Source organism: Hemiscyllium ocellatum, chromosome 35 (assembly GCF_020745735.1).
Source record: "Hemiscyllium ocellatum isolate sHemOce1 chromosome 35, sHemOce1.pat.X.cur, whole genome shotgun sequence".
Lineage (NCBI taxonomy): Eukaryota > Metazoa > Chordata > Chondrichthyes > Orectolobiformes > Hemiscylliidae > Hemiscyllium > Hemiscyllium ocellatum.
In genome coordinates, this window is record NC_083435.1 from 24,131,114 (window position 1) to 24,147,215 (window position 16,102).

The 16,102-nt window shown below is 45.9% G+C and overlaps 1 protein-coding gene across 1 annotated transcript in view; it reads left to right on the forward strand.

The window, feature by feature from the left end:
• Positions 1–817: 817 nt before the first annotated feature.
• LOC132832571 (class I histocompatibility antigen, F10 alpha chain-like) overlaps positions 818–16,102 on the forward strand; it is a 50,499-nt gene continuing 35,214 nt past the window's right edge. Inside the window, exons 1-4 of the mRNA XM_060850663.1 lie at positions 818–1,041; positions 7,484–7,744; positions 8,988–9,263; positions 9,380–9,658. Of these exons, the coding sequence (XP_060706646.1) occupies positions 990–1,041; positions 7,484–7,744; positions 8,988–9,263; positions 9,380–9,658 (868 nt within the window). The 5' untranslated portion in view covers positions 818–989. The remainder of the gene's footprint in view (positions 1,042–7,483; positions 7,745–8,987; positions 9,264–9,379; positions 9,659–16,102) is intronic.

A 16,102-nucleotide genomic window follows, 5' to 3' on the forward strand; every position in this document is an offset into this window, starting at 1 on the left:
TATGTCATCAAGGGGATAAAGGAAGGGGGCAGTTGGATAAAGACCCCAGAGCTAACTCCCCTCCAGCAGAGCCAATAGCCCTCAGCTCTCAAGAGAGAATCGCTGGCTCTCGAGTTGGATAAATAAATGGTGACGAGTTGATTTTAAAGTGAGTGTCAGGGATTTGTTTTATTGAACCACTTGAAGTTGCTGAGAAACAGGTTAAACCACTCGGCACTCCCCCTTTTACAGATTATGAGGTGAGGTGCCCCTATTTGCTATTTCTGTTTAGTTCTTGGAGATGGAGGGGTCAACCTCCACTTTATATCACAAGGAAATTCTTCACAGTTTTAACTCTCTGCTCCTCCACATGAGTTCTCATTACTTCACAAAGTGAATTCTTGAACTCAAACAAAGTTGGCTCTCCAAGAGTATGATAAGAGTCTGATTTATTTGCATCCACTTCACAATGTTACTTTGTTTGATCTTTTCTAACTTTGACCAAGTTCTTCCATTAGATTTTGAAATTGTTTTCTTTCAGCTTCTGGTACAAGTTCATATGAACATGAGATGGCTGTTTTTAGAATCATAGATTCATAGACTCCCTACAGTATGGGGACAGGCCATTTGGCCCAACAAGTCCACCCCGACCGGCCGAAGGGTATCCCACAAAGACCCCACACCCTGTGTCCTGCCAACGGGAGAAAGGTCAGTTTTCCCTGTGTCTGTTTCACAGCGAGTAAATCAACCTGTCTGTGTCTGATCTCCCTGGGAACTGGTGACAGAACCTGTTTATCTCTTTATTGGGTTTTTTACTGAGGCTGGGACTGAGACTGGTTCAGCAGCTTCAAGTTCAGGAAATGATCAAATTACTTTGTCAATCAGGAAATGGCATCATGGTAGAAACAAACGTTTATTTTGTTTATTTTTCAGTTTGTGAACAGCAGATATTTTCCAATCACTGTTTTATTCCAAGTCCCTGATTGGAATAGGGAGAGAGGATTCCCAGAATGTTGCTGATCCTTCTCTCCATCTCCCTGTGTTTTTCCCGGGTCTCTCCCAGTAAGTACAGAATTCAGCTTTCCATTCTCTCTCTCTCTCTCTCTCTCTCTCTCTGTGTGTCTGGGGTGAATGTGAGTCTCTTGGGGAGAGTTTGAAATGGGGGATGTTTGATCAGCCGCCTGTTATACTGCCAGCCTGATCTTTTACACATTGAAGGCAGCATAGTCTGGGAGACTCCGATGGGATTTGTGCCCAGGTTCCTAATCTAAAACTTTCTTAAAAGTGCAAGGTTTGTGAAGGTTTGTAGCTCAGGTTGAGGTTTAGGGTGTAGGTTTGCTCGCTGAGCTATAGGTTTGATATCCAGACGTTTCATTACCTAGCTAGGTAACATCGTCAGTGGCGACCTCCAAGTGAAGCGAAGCTGTTGTCTCCTGCTTTCTATTTATATCTTTCTCCTGGATGGGATTCCTGGGGTTTGTGGTCATTTCCTGTTCGTTTTCTGAGGGGTTGATAGATGGTATCTAGATCTATGTGTTTGTTTATGGCGTTGTGGTTGGAGTGCCAGGCCTCCAGGAATTCTCTGGCATGTCTTTGCTTAGCCTATCCCAGGATAGATGTGTTGTCCCAGTCGAATTGGTGGGGTTTTTCATCCGTGTGTAGGGCTATGAGGGAGAGAGGGTTGTGTCTTTTTGTGGCTAGCTGGTGCTTGTGTATCCTGGTGGCTAACTTTCTTCCTGTTTGTCCTATGTAGTATTTGTCGCAGTCCTTACATGGAATTTTGTAGATGACATTGGTTTTGTCCATGGGTTGTACTGGGTCTTTTAAGTTTGTTAGGTTTTGTTTGAGAGTGTTGGTGGGTTTGTGTGCTACTAGGATTCCGAGGGGCTTAGTAGTCTGGCTGTCATTTCTGAGACTTCTTTGATGTATGGTAAGGTGGTTAGGGTTTCTGGCTGTGTTTGGTCTGCTTGTCGTGGTTTGTTCCTGAGGAATCTGCGGACTGTATTTTTTGAGAATCCATTCTTTTTGAATATGTTGTATAGGTGGTTCTCCTCTGTTTCCCGAAGTTTGTCTGTGCTGCAGTGTGTGGTGGCTCGTTGGAATAGTGTTCTGATACAGCTTTGTTTGTGTATGTTGGGATGGTTGCTGGTGTAGTTAAGTATTTGGTCAGTGTTTGTCGGTTTTCTGTATACGCAGATTGGTTTGTGGCCTCATGGCCAGTTGTAATGACAGAGGTCCTCTGCCCACCAACAGCAAGGTGATTGGTTGTCAGGGAACTGAACTGCTCAGGGCTAACAGCAAAATTGAACTGAATTTATTGCCACGTGCACCGATTCACAACCCTTTGGGAGAAGTAGCTTCTCCTCAACTCTGTTTGAAATTTGCTCCCTCTCATCCTGCAACCTCTCATCCGAAAATGCCCCACAAGGGGAAGCATCCATTCCCCATCTATTTTATCCATAGTTTTTTATTATCTTGACAACCTCAATTTGATCTCCACACATTCTTCGAAATTCCAGACAGCATCGGCCTACACTGGTCAATCTCTCTTCATGTGACAAACCCCTTATCTCTGGGATCAATCTCATGAACCCTCCTGGGAACTGCCTCCAATGCCATTACATCTTTCCTCAAATAAGGGGACCAGAACTGTGCACAATACTCCAGGTGTGGTCTCACCAATGCCTTGGATAGCTGCAACAATACGGCCTTCCCTTTATATTCTATTTCCTGAGCTAGGAAAGACAACATTCCATTCACATGCTTTACTATCTGCTGGACCTGCATGCTAGCTTTCTGTACCTTATGAATGAGGGCACCCACCTCCCTCTGTACCTCAGCATCACAAGTCTCTGCCCATGTCGATAAAGGTCACCTTCCCATCGCTCAACCCCAATGCATGACCTCACACGTATCTGTGTTAAACTCCATCTGCCACATTTTGGCCAATTCCCCACCCTATCTGTTGTAAGGTTCCTGTTTCCTCATTTACAATTTACTATCCTGCCTATTTTTGTCGACCGGGCCTTCTCTCCCTGTCTCCAAGTCGGGAACGTAGATTGTCAATAACTGGGGCCCAAGGACCAAACCCTGTGGCACCCCACTCGTAACGTCTTGCCATCCGGAAAAAAAACCTAATTTATCCCGACTCTCTGTCTTCTGTCCATTAGCCAGTCATCTACCCAAGATAATATATTACTCATAATCCCATATGATCCAACTTTGTGAATTATCCTTTTGTGCGGCACCTTATCAAATGCCTACCAAAAGTCCAGATACATTACACCTATAGGATCCCCAGTATCCACTTTGCTTCTTGCATCTTCAAAGCCATCCAGCAAATGAGTTAAACATGATTTGCCCTTCATAAACCCATGCTGACTCTGATGGAGCACAGTCTGACTTGCCACCTGTCCTGATATTGCTCCCTTAATAATTGATTCTAACACTTTCCCAACATCTGCTCTTCAAAAATTACAGACCAGTTAGTTTAATAAGATTAATATTTTTCCGATCCATGGGAGCTTTTCCCATGTAGAGGGAATTTTGGAATATTGTAATGAATGGATCCATTATCTCCACCGTCACTTCCTTTAATACCCTCGGCTCTCGGCCATCTGGCCAGGGAGACTTGTCTGCCCTCAATCCTAATAGTTTGCTGAGTACCTTTTCCCAATCAATGTTGAATGTTTTACATCCTACCCTTTCTATTGCCTCTGACTCGAACCAATAAGAATGGTCCTTCACTGTGAAAACTGGGGCAAAGCATTGATTTGGCTTCTCTGCCATTTCAGTCGTCCCCACGGTTAACTCTCCAGTTTCACCTTCCAAGGGACCAACATTCACATCAGCGACTCTTCCCTTTTGTAGACTTATAGAAGCTTTTGCTATCCTTTTTGATATTTTGTGCCAATTTTCTTTCTTCATTTACCTTCGCTCCTGTTATTAATTTTTTAGTATCCCTTTGCTTATGTTTGACAGTTTCCCAAGCTTCCAGCCTGCCCCTGGCCTTTGCAATATGGTAGACCTTCACTCTTGACTTTATATTGTCCTTGACCACCTTTTTTAGCTATGGAAGTTTTTGACTTTCTACGCCCTACCCTCCACACCACCCCCCCCCCCCCCCCCCCAACGCCTTACCACCTTTCTTACTCACTAGCATATATTTTAGTTGTGAGGAATTTTACTAGCCCCTTAAACAATTGCTACTGCTCATCCCTTCTCTTACCTTTCACTTTCCCGCCCAATCTACTCGAGCCAAATCTCTTCCTCTGTTTAATTCCAGAACACGAGTGTGGGACTCCACTTTCTCCCCCCAAACTGGAGTCACCCTTTATTTACAGGTGCATAGCACATGACAGTGACTCAGCTAGCATGGATCCAGCTCCTAGAGTGAACAGAACCCCTGCCCCTCTTGTTTATATCTGTCAGCTGGGGTTACCTGATTGGATGAAGTTAACAGCCACAATCAGGGAACTCATATTCGATGAGGTAAACCTGAGTGATCTCATACAGATCAGTACACCAGTATACTGGGGCTGAGGGGTGGTTTAAAGTGAAGCTGATTGGTTTGTGGCCTCATGACCAGTTGTAATGACAGAGGTCCTCTGCACGCCAACAGCAAGGTGATTGGTTGTCAGGGAACTGAACAGCTCAGGGCTGACAGCAAAATTGAATTGAATTTATTGCCACATGTACCGAGGCACAGTGAAAAGCTTTGTCTTGCGAGCAATACAGGCAGATCACAGAGTTAAGTAGCACAGGTAAGTAAATAATAGGTAAACAGCAGCAAAAGCAAAAATGCAGGTACAGGCGAATGTTAAGAGATTGTGAATCTATTCAGTATTCTAGCAACAGTAGGGTCGAAATGGTTTCAAAACCAGCTGGTGCATGTGTTCAGGCTTCTGTACCTTCTCCCCAGTGGTAGGGGTTGTAGAAAAACATTGCCAGGGTGGGATGGATCTTTGAGAATGCTGGCGGCCTTTCCTTGACAGTGGGCCTGGTAGATGGATTCTATAGATGGGAAGTTGGTCCTTATGATTGTCTGGGCTGAGTTCACCACTCTCTGTAACTGTCTCCGATCTTGAATGGTACAGTTGTCATACCAAGTAGTGATACATCCAGACATAATGCTCTCGATGGTGCACCTATAAAAGTTGGCAGAGCGTCATGCCAAATTCCCTCAGCTGCCTGAGGAGGAAGAGACGTTGCTGGGCCTTTGTAACCAGTGCTTCCATGTGAATAGTCCAAGAAAGCTTGTTGTGGATGACCACTCCCAGGAGCTTGACACTCTCCACTCGTTCCACCTCTGTGCTGTTAATGTGTGTGGGGGGGCCTGAATAACATCCCGCTGAAAGTCAATAATGAGTTCCTTGGTTTTGCCGGCATTGAGAGCTCGGTTGTTCTCAGTGCACCATTTTTCCAGGTCTTTCATCTGCAGTCTGTATCGTCGCCATCTGAGATTCGACCGACTATGGTGGTGTCATCAGTGAACTTGTAAATGGCATTGGTCTGGTATTTGGCGATGCACTCATGGATTTACAGTGAGTACAGTAGGGGACTGAGTACACACCACTGCGCGGGCTCCAGAATTAAGTGTTGGTGAGGATGAAATATTGTCCCCAATCTTCACTGATGATGGCCTGTGGGTCAGGAAACAGGTCAGTTTCAGAGAGTGGGGCTCAGTCTGAGATCACAAAGTTTAGTCATCAGTCTTGAGGGGATAATGGTGTTTTAAGTTTTTTTTAAAGTTACATCCTCAAGTGCATTTTAACAAACGGAGTCATGTCGGCCCAGATTAGGTATTGAAGGTGTTAATGTCCTGTATGAGAATGTCTGTGCCACAAGGGTCAGAATGATTCAAATCTAAAAACAGATTTACAGACTCTTATGTGGATTCATGCAGTTTTTGAGCAAAGTAAAATGTAATTCTGCAAGTACAAATTCACCCCACAAACTTATATGTGTATGTGTGCGTGTGTGTATGTGTCTGTGTGTGTGTGTGTATGTAGGAGTGTCTGTGTATCTAGGAAGTGACGGTGGAGATTGTGTGTGTGTGTGTGTGTGTGTGTGTGTGTGTAGGAGTGTCTGTGTGTGTCCTTGTGTGTGAGTATGTCTGTCTGTGTGCGTGCATGTTATGTGTATGTAGGAGTGCCTGTGTCTGTCTGTCTGTGTGTGTGTGTGTGTATGTTGTGTGTGTGTGTGTTTGTGTATGTGTATGCAGGAGTGTCTGTGTGTGTCCGTCTGTCTGTGAGACATAACAAACAATCCACGTCTTTTTCAATATATGATTTCAGTTTATATTACACTGTAAACTTTTGCTGTAAATTCTGTGTCCTACAATCTTATTCTCCACAATTACCTGATGAAGTGGAAATTAGTGCTTCCAAATAAACCGATTGGACTGGAGCCTGGTGTTGTGTGATTTTTAACTTTGTCCGCCCCAGTCCAACACCACTGCCTCCCAATTAATGAAGCAAGCCCCAGTTCGAAAACCGAATGAAATGATGTGGCACTGTCCCTGTTTAAATGACAGGGTTAAATGAAGCTAAATTGGACATTTTTAACACCCAATGGCATAACTAGGAAATATCAACCAAATCATTGAGCAAACTTCCTAGTCTCTTGCTTTCTCCCAACAATCTCTCTCTCTTCCTTCCCACTGTTCTCTCTCTCTCTTTCCCCTCCCCAGCGTCTCTCTCTCTCTCTCTTTCTGTTCCTCCTGAGTCTCTCCACCTCCTCCCAGCTCTTATCCCCTCCCTCACCATAAGCCTCTTTCCCATCCCCTCCCCATTCTTTTATCCAACCTCCCCCAGAGTCTCATTTCCCTCCCTGGTCTCAACCCCTCCACCCCACTCCCCATCCCAGTTTCTTTCTGTCCTGTGTAATCTCTCTCTTCCCCCTCCTTCACAGTCTTTATCCCCCTCATCAGTCCCTTTGCTCCTCCCAATCCCTTTCCTTCCCCTGCAATATCTTTACCTTCTGCGCCTGCCTCTCGCCCTTCTCGATCTGTTAACCCCTTCCATTCTATTCCTCCAGGTCCCAGTCTCTTTTGTCCTCATCCCAATGCTCTCTCTTCACCTCTGACCTTCCTTATCTCATTTCCAAACCCTCCACATTCTCTCCTCACTCCTCAGTGTCCCTCCTCCATGCTGTACAGTCTCTCTCCCCCATTTCCCAGTTCCTCCGCAGTGTGTCTCTCTCTCCCCCCCATCCCCAGTATATATTTTCCAACGCAAGTCTCCATCCCACCCCAATTTCTGTCTCTCCCAATCACTGTCCCTCCCCAGTCTCTGCCCCTCCCCAATCACTGTCCCTCCCCAGTCTCTGCCCCTCCCCAATATCTGTCCCTCCCCAGTCTTCCTCTCTTCATCCCCGAAGTTTCTCTTCCTCCCCACTACCAGTCACATTCTGTCTGGTTTGCTAGTTCCTCTCCCTCCCAGTTTCCCTCCCAGTGCTTGTTCTGCAGTTTGATAACCAGCTCCTCGAACTGTTTATATTACAGAAACTAACTCACGAACTTTGAAATATACAATTGTCTCAGGAGAACAAGATTTCCCTGAAGTCACTGTTGTTGCGATGGTCAACGGAATACAAACAGGTTACTTTGACAGTGATACCCATCGCTGTGTCCCCAGGCAGCAGTTCCTGACTGAATCACTCGGTGTGAAATTCTGGGACGATGCTACAGATCAGGCAACCACACACACCGGGCTGGCAAAGGAGAATCTGAAATCGATCATGAAAAGGACAAACCAGACTTCAGGTAAAATCTCACCGTCAATTGTCCACATTATCCCCCAGGTCACTCCACTCGTTCCATCCCCCAGCACTGACCCCTGGGTCACTCCACTCGTTCCATCCCCCAGCACTGACCCCTGGGTCACTCTACTCAGTCCATCTCCCAGCACTGACCCCTGGGTCACTCCACTCGGTCCATCTCCCAGCACTGACCCCTGGGTCACTCCACTCGTTCCATCCCCCAGCACTGACCCCTGGGTCACTCTACTCAGTCCATCTCCCAGCACTGACCCCTGGGTCACTCCTCTCAGTCCATCCCCCAGCACTGACCCCTGGGTCACTCCACGCAGTCTATCTCCCAGCACTGACCCCTGGGTCACTCCACGCAGTCTATCTCCCAGCACTGACCTCCGGGTCACTCCACTCAGTCCATCCCCCAGCACTGACCCCTGAGTCACTCCACTCAGTCCATCCCCCAGCACTGACCCCTGGGTCACTCCACTCAGTCCATCTCCCAGCACTGACCCCTGAGTCACTCCACTCAGTCCATCTCCCAGCACTGACCCCTGAGTCACTCCACTCAGTCCATCCCCCAGCACTGACCCCTGGGTCACTCCTCTCAGTCCATCCCCCAGCACTGACCCCTGGGTCACTCCTCTCAGTCCATCCCCCAGCACTGACCCCTGGGTCACTCCACTCAGTCTATCTCCCAGCACTGACTGTGGGTCACTCCACTCAGTCCATCCCCCAGCACTGACCCCTGGCTCACTCCTCTCAGTCCATCCCCCAGCACTGACCCCTGGGTCACTCTACTCAGTCCATCTCCCAGCACTGACTCGTGGGTCACTCCACTCAGTCCATTCCCCCAGCACTGACCCCTGGGTCACCCCACTCAGTCCATCCCCCAGCACTGACCCCTGGGTCACTCCACTCAGTCCATCTCCCAGCACTGACCCCTGGGTCACTCTACTCAGTCCATCCCCCAGCACTGACCCCCAGGTCACTCCACCCAGTCTATCTCCCAGCACTGACCCCTGGGTCACTCCACTCAGTCCATCCCCCAGCCCTGACCTTGGAATGAAAAGTGAAATGAGGACTGTCAACTAATTCTGCAAGTTTACCTTGAGATTGGAACCCTTTCCCCTCTGATCAGACTGTGACCCTCATCCCCGATTTCCATCTGATATTTGGTCCCCTTTCCCTCTGATCAGACAGTGTGTGATTATCTATCGTTTACTGATGATTGATCCCTGTCTGGTCACTGACAGGAATTCACACTCTCCAATGGATACATTCTGTTGAGGTCAGTGAAGATGGCTCTGTGAAGAGATCAATGAGATTTGGATTTGATGGAAAGGACCACATTAGTTTAGAGCCAGACAGAATGAGATGGGTTGCCGCAAATCACTTTGCAGTGATCAATAAAGAGAAATGGAATTCGGATCAATCCTGGAACTACTATTGGGAATCATATCTGCAAAAAACATCTGTTGAACATTTAAACAGATATCTGGAAGTTGGAAAGGAATATTTCACAAGGAAAGGTATGTATTTCAGTTTTGTTCCACGTTCTGACCTAACCTCACTGATCTATGAAACCGTTCTCCCATTCCATTCAGTGTCTGTCTGTTGGTTGTGTTTTTACCCTTTCCCATCACAGTTCAGCCTGAAGTGTTCATCTCCAGGAGGGAGCCCAATCGCCAGGACAAGCCGCTCACTCTCTCCTGCCTGGTCACTGGGTTTGATCCTGTAGACATCGAGGTGACCTGGCTAAGGAATGGAGAGGTCATGTCTGAGACCCAATCCTCAGGGGTTCGACCGAACCACGATGGGACCTATCAGATCCAGAAAGAGATTGAGATCAATGCTGGGGATGAGGATCAATACTCCTGTCAAATTGAACACAGCACCCTGGCAGAAGCCAAGCTTTATCAGTGGGGTAAGGGACTGGAGTGTGAGTGTGAATGTGTGTGTGTGTGTGTGTGTGTCTGTCTGTCTGTCTGTCTGTCTGTTCCACCATTAATTGAAGTTGCTCTGATCTGTCCCTCACTCCCTTTACCCATTCCTGGTCCATGTCTTTTGCTGCTCTTCCCCAACAAAACCCTCCTGATCTCAGGCTGGAAATATTCAATTGATCCTCAGCGCTCACAGCATTTCGGTTCGAAAACTCCAGATTTCCATTAACATCAATAGGAGGCCTCTGATTGGTCCGTTAACCTGATCCAATCAGGGAGTCCTGACTGACATTAAAAAAAGGGTGTGTCAGAGGTCTTGAGGGTCTGGCAGCTGAATCTGAATGAGGTACCACTAAAGTCTAGGACTGTTCTTGTGTAAATGAAGGGTGACTTTGTGAGTGAATGCTAGCTTCTGTCGGGCTATTCCAGTGGCAATGGGAGTAAAGCATAATCATGAAGAAACTTGCTCACAACAGGCGCCTTTCAGTCAGGGAAGCATTTGGTACATCCATGCCTTTGTTTGGGAAACTTGACTTGTTCGATCCTGCCATCGAGGACTGGGCCCAGTGTGTGAAAATAATGTGGCATATTTTCTGGGCAAATAGCATTGTGGTAGGTGAAAAGCAACAAGTAATTCTCCTGACAGCTTGTGGAGCTGCAGCTTTTTCTGTTATTAGGATTCTAGCTTTCCCTGTGGCACCAGGTACTAAAACCTTTCAAGCATTGATAGGAATAATTAAGAAATATTATGTACAAAAGCCTCCTCTAATTCTGAGATGCTATCTTTTTTATTTGGCAATTCAAGAACCAGGGAAATCCACACTGGGATATCTGACTAGGTTAGAAGACTGGCAAAAGTATGGGAAATTGGTTTAATCCTTAATGAGATGCTAAGAGAATGGTAGGTGAAATTACTGATGTAACTATGATGTAATACTGATATAACTATGATGTAATTAATGATGTAACTATGCAAAAACACCTACTGGCTGAATCCCAACTGCACTTCAGGCAGCTACTACAACTGGCTTTATCATTGGAAAATGCAGCAAGTGGAGCTCATGAATTACAGGGTATTCCAATGGAAGTGGACACCCTCAACAGTTCGACTGAACTTGGAGGACACCACCTGGGTGCATGCAATTGCATAGCCTCACTCAGGACATATCGATCAGATGGACTTGAGGTTGGCTCACCATAAAACACTAAACCAAGCCTCAACAAACAGTTAAAATGTTGATCAGGTTCCTGGCCATTAAGGCATTGCAGTTTCTGTCGATGGGTGGAATTGAGACAGCAAAAATGTCCTACTTGACTTAAATTGAGCGAGATAAATTATAGCCCCATATTCAGGTGGGTATCCTGAAAAATCCATCCATATCTGGTTTGGAACAGTTAAATTGCATCGCGGCATCAAAATCAGAACCAACCAATTAAAACATCTGGTTAACTGGTCATTCGGTTCTGATGGAGGTCGATCCGAGTGCAGCTGTATCAGTGATCACAGAACCAACCTTTAACAAGATTCACTCTGAACCCCAACCCTTAACTTGGCAGAAGTTCTTGGCCAGACTGAGAACCTAAACTGAGGAAGCTTCAGAGAATAGGGGTACAACTTCAGTTTCGCTCTTTCACGGAAGGCAGCTGGTTCAGTTACCAGTGATTGTGCTAAAAGCTTCAAATCCGAGCTTAATGGGGAAAAATCAGTTGTGAGAGATTCACCCCGAATGGCTCAATATGTTTCAATTAGAAAATGGCTGCTTGAATGAAATTCAATTTACTTACCTGTAGATCATCCAGGAAGATCTAGGGGTAATCAGAGGAGCCAAACCACCTTGCATGTTGACCAGGAATCAATCCCCTGTAAGGCCTGCCCAGTGCCATTGGTCTTACGGGCAAAAGTCAAGGCAGAAATTAGAAGGCTGGAAAGTGAAGGAATTATCAAACCAGTCCAGTTTGTGGGATAGGCAGCAGTGATTGGAATGGTACTGAAGCCCAGTGGGTCGGTTTGCCTTTGTGGGGATTTTAAACAAAGTGTAAACTGCTTTTGACAGCAGAATAGATCGCCAGCCCCTCAGGATTTGTGCCCAACGTTGGTGCAGGATGGGAGTTCTCCTTCACACAGCTGGACATGGGCCACACTTACTTGCAATTGTGATTAGACCAGGTTCCCAGACGTATGCTACAATTAATATCCATCAGGGATTGTACCAAGATACAAGACTGCCATTTGAGGTATTGTCAGCCTGTTCGATCTTTCAGTGGACAATAGAGAACATCTTGCATGGTCTACCCCAGGTCGCCATTTACTTAGATGGTAAATTAGCCAATAACAGGGAAAACTAATAAGGAGCAGTCAGAGAACTGGATATAGTCCGAAGGTGGTTTTCCAAGGCAGGCATTTGCCTAAGGAGGGAAAAAATGTATATCCCAAATGATCTACTTGGGATACAGATTCAACAACTCTGGGTTACACCTGTTGGAAGGTAAAGTGAGGGAGATCAAAGGTGCTCTGGTTCCTACGTCTGTCCAGGAACTTACATCATATCTTGGGCTGGTAAATTATTTTGGAAAGTTTGTACATAACCTGGCCTCCGTCCTGGCACCATTACATCAACTCATGACAGAAAGGATCAGCCTGGGAAATGGTTGCAAACATAAGATTGAGCTGTCAATGAAGGAACAATACAACTGTCATCCTCCAAGGATTGGCACTCTGTGATCCCAAGAAAGATCTAGTGTTGACATGCGATGTTTTCCCGCACAGCATTGGAGTCGTATTAGCTCATGGTGGCTCAGTGGAGAGGAACATCCAAGAGCATATACATCTAGGACTTTGGCCAATGCAGCACGTAAATACACCCAGATACAGAAGGAAGGATTGATGGTCATATCTGGGGTCAGGACATTCCACCAATACCTTTGTGAATTAAAATTTGTGATAATCATGGACTACTTGGTGTGCTTAAAGAGGACAAGGCAGGGCCACCCTGTAATTTTGGGCCACCTTCAATTGTGCGTTCTAATACTAAGTGCTTACAATTGCAAGCCAGAACACTGCCTGGGAGGCTGAGTAGCGAATGTGGACGCATTGAGCTGCCTGCCATTAGCAAATACACCACTGGTAGCGCCCCCAGTGGAAAGGTCTGTAATGGTATTAAACTTTCTGGACAAGCTCCTAATCAGAGCTGACTATCAGGCTTTGGACACAGAAAGATCCAATCCCTTCAAACCGGAAATAACTTTATGAGGGAACCAAAAGGCACTTGAAATCCTTTGAATTGAAAAATGTTTGGACCCAGAGATACCAGCTCACGGCAGAGGATGGAATATTGTTAGAACTTGTCAGAGAAAGTGTGGTTATCCTGAGTAAAGGCTGCCGCCAAACTCTAGCTGAACTCCACCAGGGATCTCTACAATGAAATGTGCGGGGAGACATCGCATGTCAACACCAGATCTTTCTTGGGATCACAGAGTGCCAATCCTTAGACAATGACAGTTGTTTCATTACTTCATTGAAATCTTGGGCTTATGTTTGCAAGCAAGTTAAAGTGTTCAGCCATCTCACACACACACACACACACACACACACACACACACACACACACACACACACACACACACACACACACACACACACACACACACACCACCCTGTGGCTGAACACTTTAACTCCCCCTCTCACTCTGCCAAGGACATGCAAGTCCCTGGGCCTCCTCCACCGCCAAACCCTAACCACCCGATACCTGGAGGAAGAACGCCTCATCTTCCACCTTGGGACCCTTCAACCACACGGGATCTTTGTGGATTTCACCAGTTTCCTCATTTTCCCTCCCCACACCTAAATCCCAGAAGCAACCTTCCAACTCAGCACTGCCCTCTTGAACTGTCCCACCGGTCCATCTTCCTTCCCACCGATCCACTTCACCCTCCCCTTCGACCTATCATCTTTACCCCCACCTTCATCTACTTATTGCATTCCCAGCTACATTCCCCGCACCCAACCCCACCCCACCGCCCTCCCATTTATCTTGGGATAAGCCTCATTCCTGATGAAGAGCTTACGCTCGAAACGTCGAGTCTCCTGCACCTCAGATGCTGCCTGATTGGCTGTGCTTTTCCAGTGCCACACTCTTTGACCCTGACCAATAAAGGCAAGATGCCATACACCTTCTTAACACCCTATCTACTTGGGTGATCACTTTCAGGGAGCTATAGACTTGAACCTCAAGATCCTTCTGCCTATCAATGCTGTTCCGAGTCCTGCCACTAACTGTATCCTTTTCCTTAACATGTGATCTCCAAAAGCACAGCACCTCATAATTACCTGGATTAAACTCCATCTACCATTTTTCCGCCCATATCTGCAACTGATTTATATAAATGATGAAAAGCAATGGAGCCAGCACCGATCCTTGTGGCACACCACTTGTCACTGGCTTCAGCTCCAAAAAGCAACCCTCTTAGACCAACCTTTGTTTCCCACCTTGAAGCCAAGTTTTATATTCAGTTAGCGAGCTTCCTCTGGGTCCCACGTGATCTAACCTTACTAACCAGTCTACATGCAGAACTTGGTCAAACACTTTGCTGAACTCCATATGGACAACATCTACCCCTCTGCCTTCACCAATCTTCTTTGTTACCTCTTCAAAAAACTCAGTAAAGTTACAGAGACACAATTTCCCATGCACAAAGCCATGTTGACTATCCCTAATCAGTCCTTGCTTTCCAAATGTATGTGAGTCCTATTCCTCAGAATCTCCTCCAACTATGTATCCACCACTGATGTATGGCTCATTGGTCTATAGTTCCCTAGCTTTTCATTACAGCCTTTCTTAAATTGTACCACCACATTAGCCAACCTCCAGTCTTCTGGCACCTCTCCCTTGGTTATTGATGATCCAAACATCTGAGCACGGTACGCAGCAACCTCTTCCCTAGCTTCCCACAGAATTCTGGGTAACACCTGATCAGGTCCTGGGGATTTATCTACCATTATGCATTTTAATCTTCAGTACCTCCTCTTCTGTAATGTGCACTGTTTTCAAGCCATCACTATTTATTTTCCCAAGTTCCCAAGCTTCCATGCCCTTCTCCATGATACGTACTGACACAAAATATGTGATTAGTATCTGACTGATCTCTTATGGTTCCACACATAGACAGCCACATTGATCTTTAAGGTGCCCTATTCTCTAACTATTTACTCTTTTGCTGAAATGTACGTTTAGAGTCTCTTTGAATTTTCCTTAACTGCATTTGCTAAAGCTGTCTCATGTTCCCTTTGTGTCCTCCTGATTTCCCTCTTAAGGATACTCCAACTGCCCTTATACACTTCTTGGGATTTACTCAATCCCTGCTGTCTATACCTGATAAATGCCTCTTTCTTTTTCTTGACCAGAACTTCAATTTCTCAAGTCTTTCAGCATTTCCTATATCTACCAGCCTTGTCCTTCTATTATCATGCAGTGGTCAAACCCCTCTGTTACGTAAAAAGAATAACTCTGATAGTGAACATTAAACCAAAAAAAAATTCACATATCCAAACCCCCCCACCCCACTTCTCTTAATTTCTTACGATCTGACCCCAACTCTACGAAGAAAAGCTATTCCAATAACACACTTATTAAACATTACATTAACCTAATCTCAAGACCACATACTCTCTATCTTCTTCGGTGTCTTCAATCTTCCCCCTGCTGTTCTCCCTGAGGTTGTTTCCTTTCTTTGTTACTCCGAGGATGTTTCACATGCAAAGGTACCTTGGATAGAGAATGTTTCTAATTTCTTTGAGAGCAAGATGTCAGATGGGCAGTTGCTCAGTGGATTGATGGCAGTTGCTTTCTGACCAATTTTCAAAACTCCCATGTTTTATAGCCTCCATGACACAGTAAATTCCTATAATTTGATTGGTTTCCAGGTGTCAAAACAATAAACTCAAACTCAGTCGGGTTTTTAGTATCCTCGGCACAATTTAAACCGATCAGTTAAATTTGCGTTGTCAAAACAGCAGCAAAACTCAGGGTAGACAGGCAGGAGGCTGGAAGAACACAGCAGGCCAGGCAGCATCAGGAGGTGGAGAAGCCAACACTTCAGGTGTAACCCTTCTTCAGGTCTGGGGCTGGGTGTAAGGGAAGCTGCAGGTATCTATTTACACAGCCAGTTACTGCATGTATCTATTTTGGAACAGCTCGTCTCCCAGTCTTTCCATTCAGGCAGCTGAGCCTGCACTTGAAGTTTACTTCAAACTTCAGAAAATACTTTCTACTTTAAAGTGAACAGACAGGCTTTTGACTTTGTAACACTTCACACTAACAGGAACATGCTGTCTCTGGACCCTCATTATCTTCTTCTTAAAGGCCTCCCACTTCCCACTCATCCCTTTACCTGCAAACAGCCTCCCTCCAATCATCTTTTGCAAGTTCTT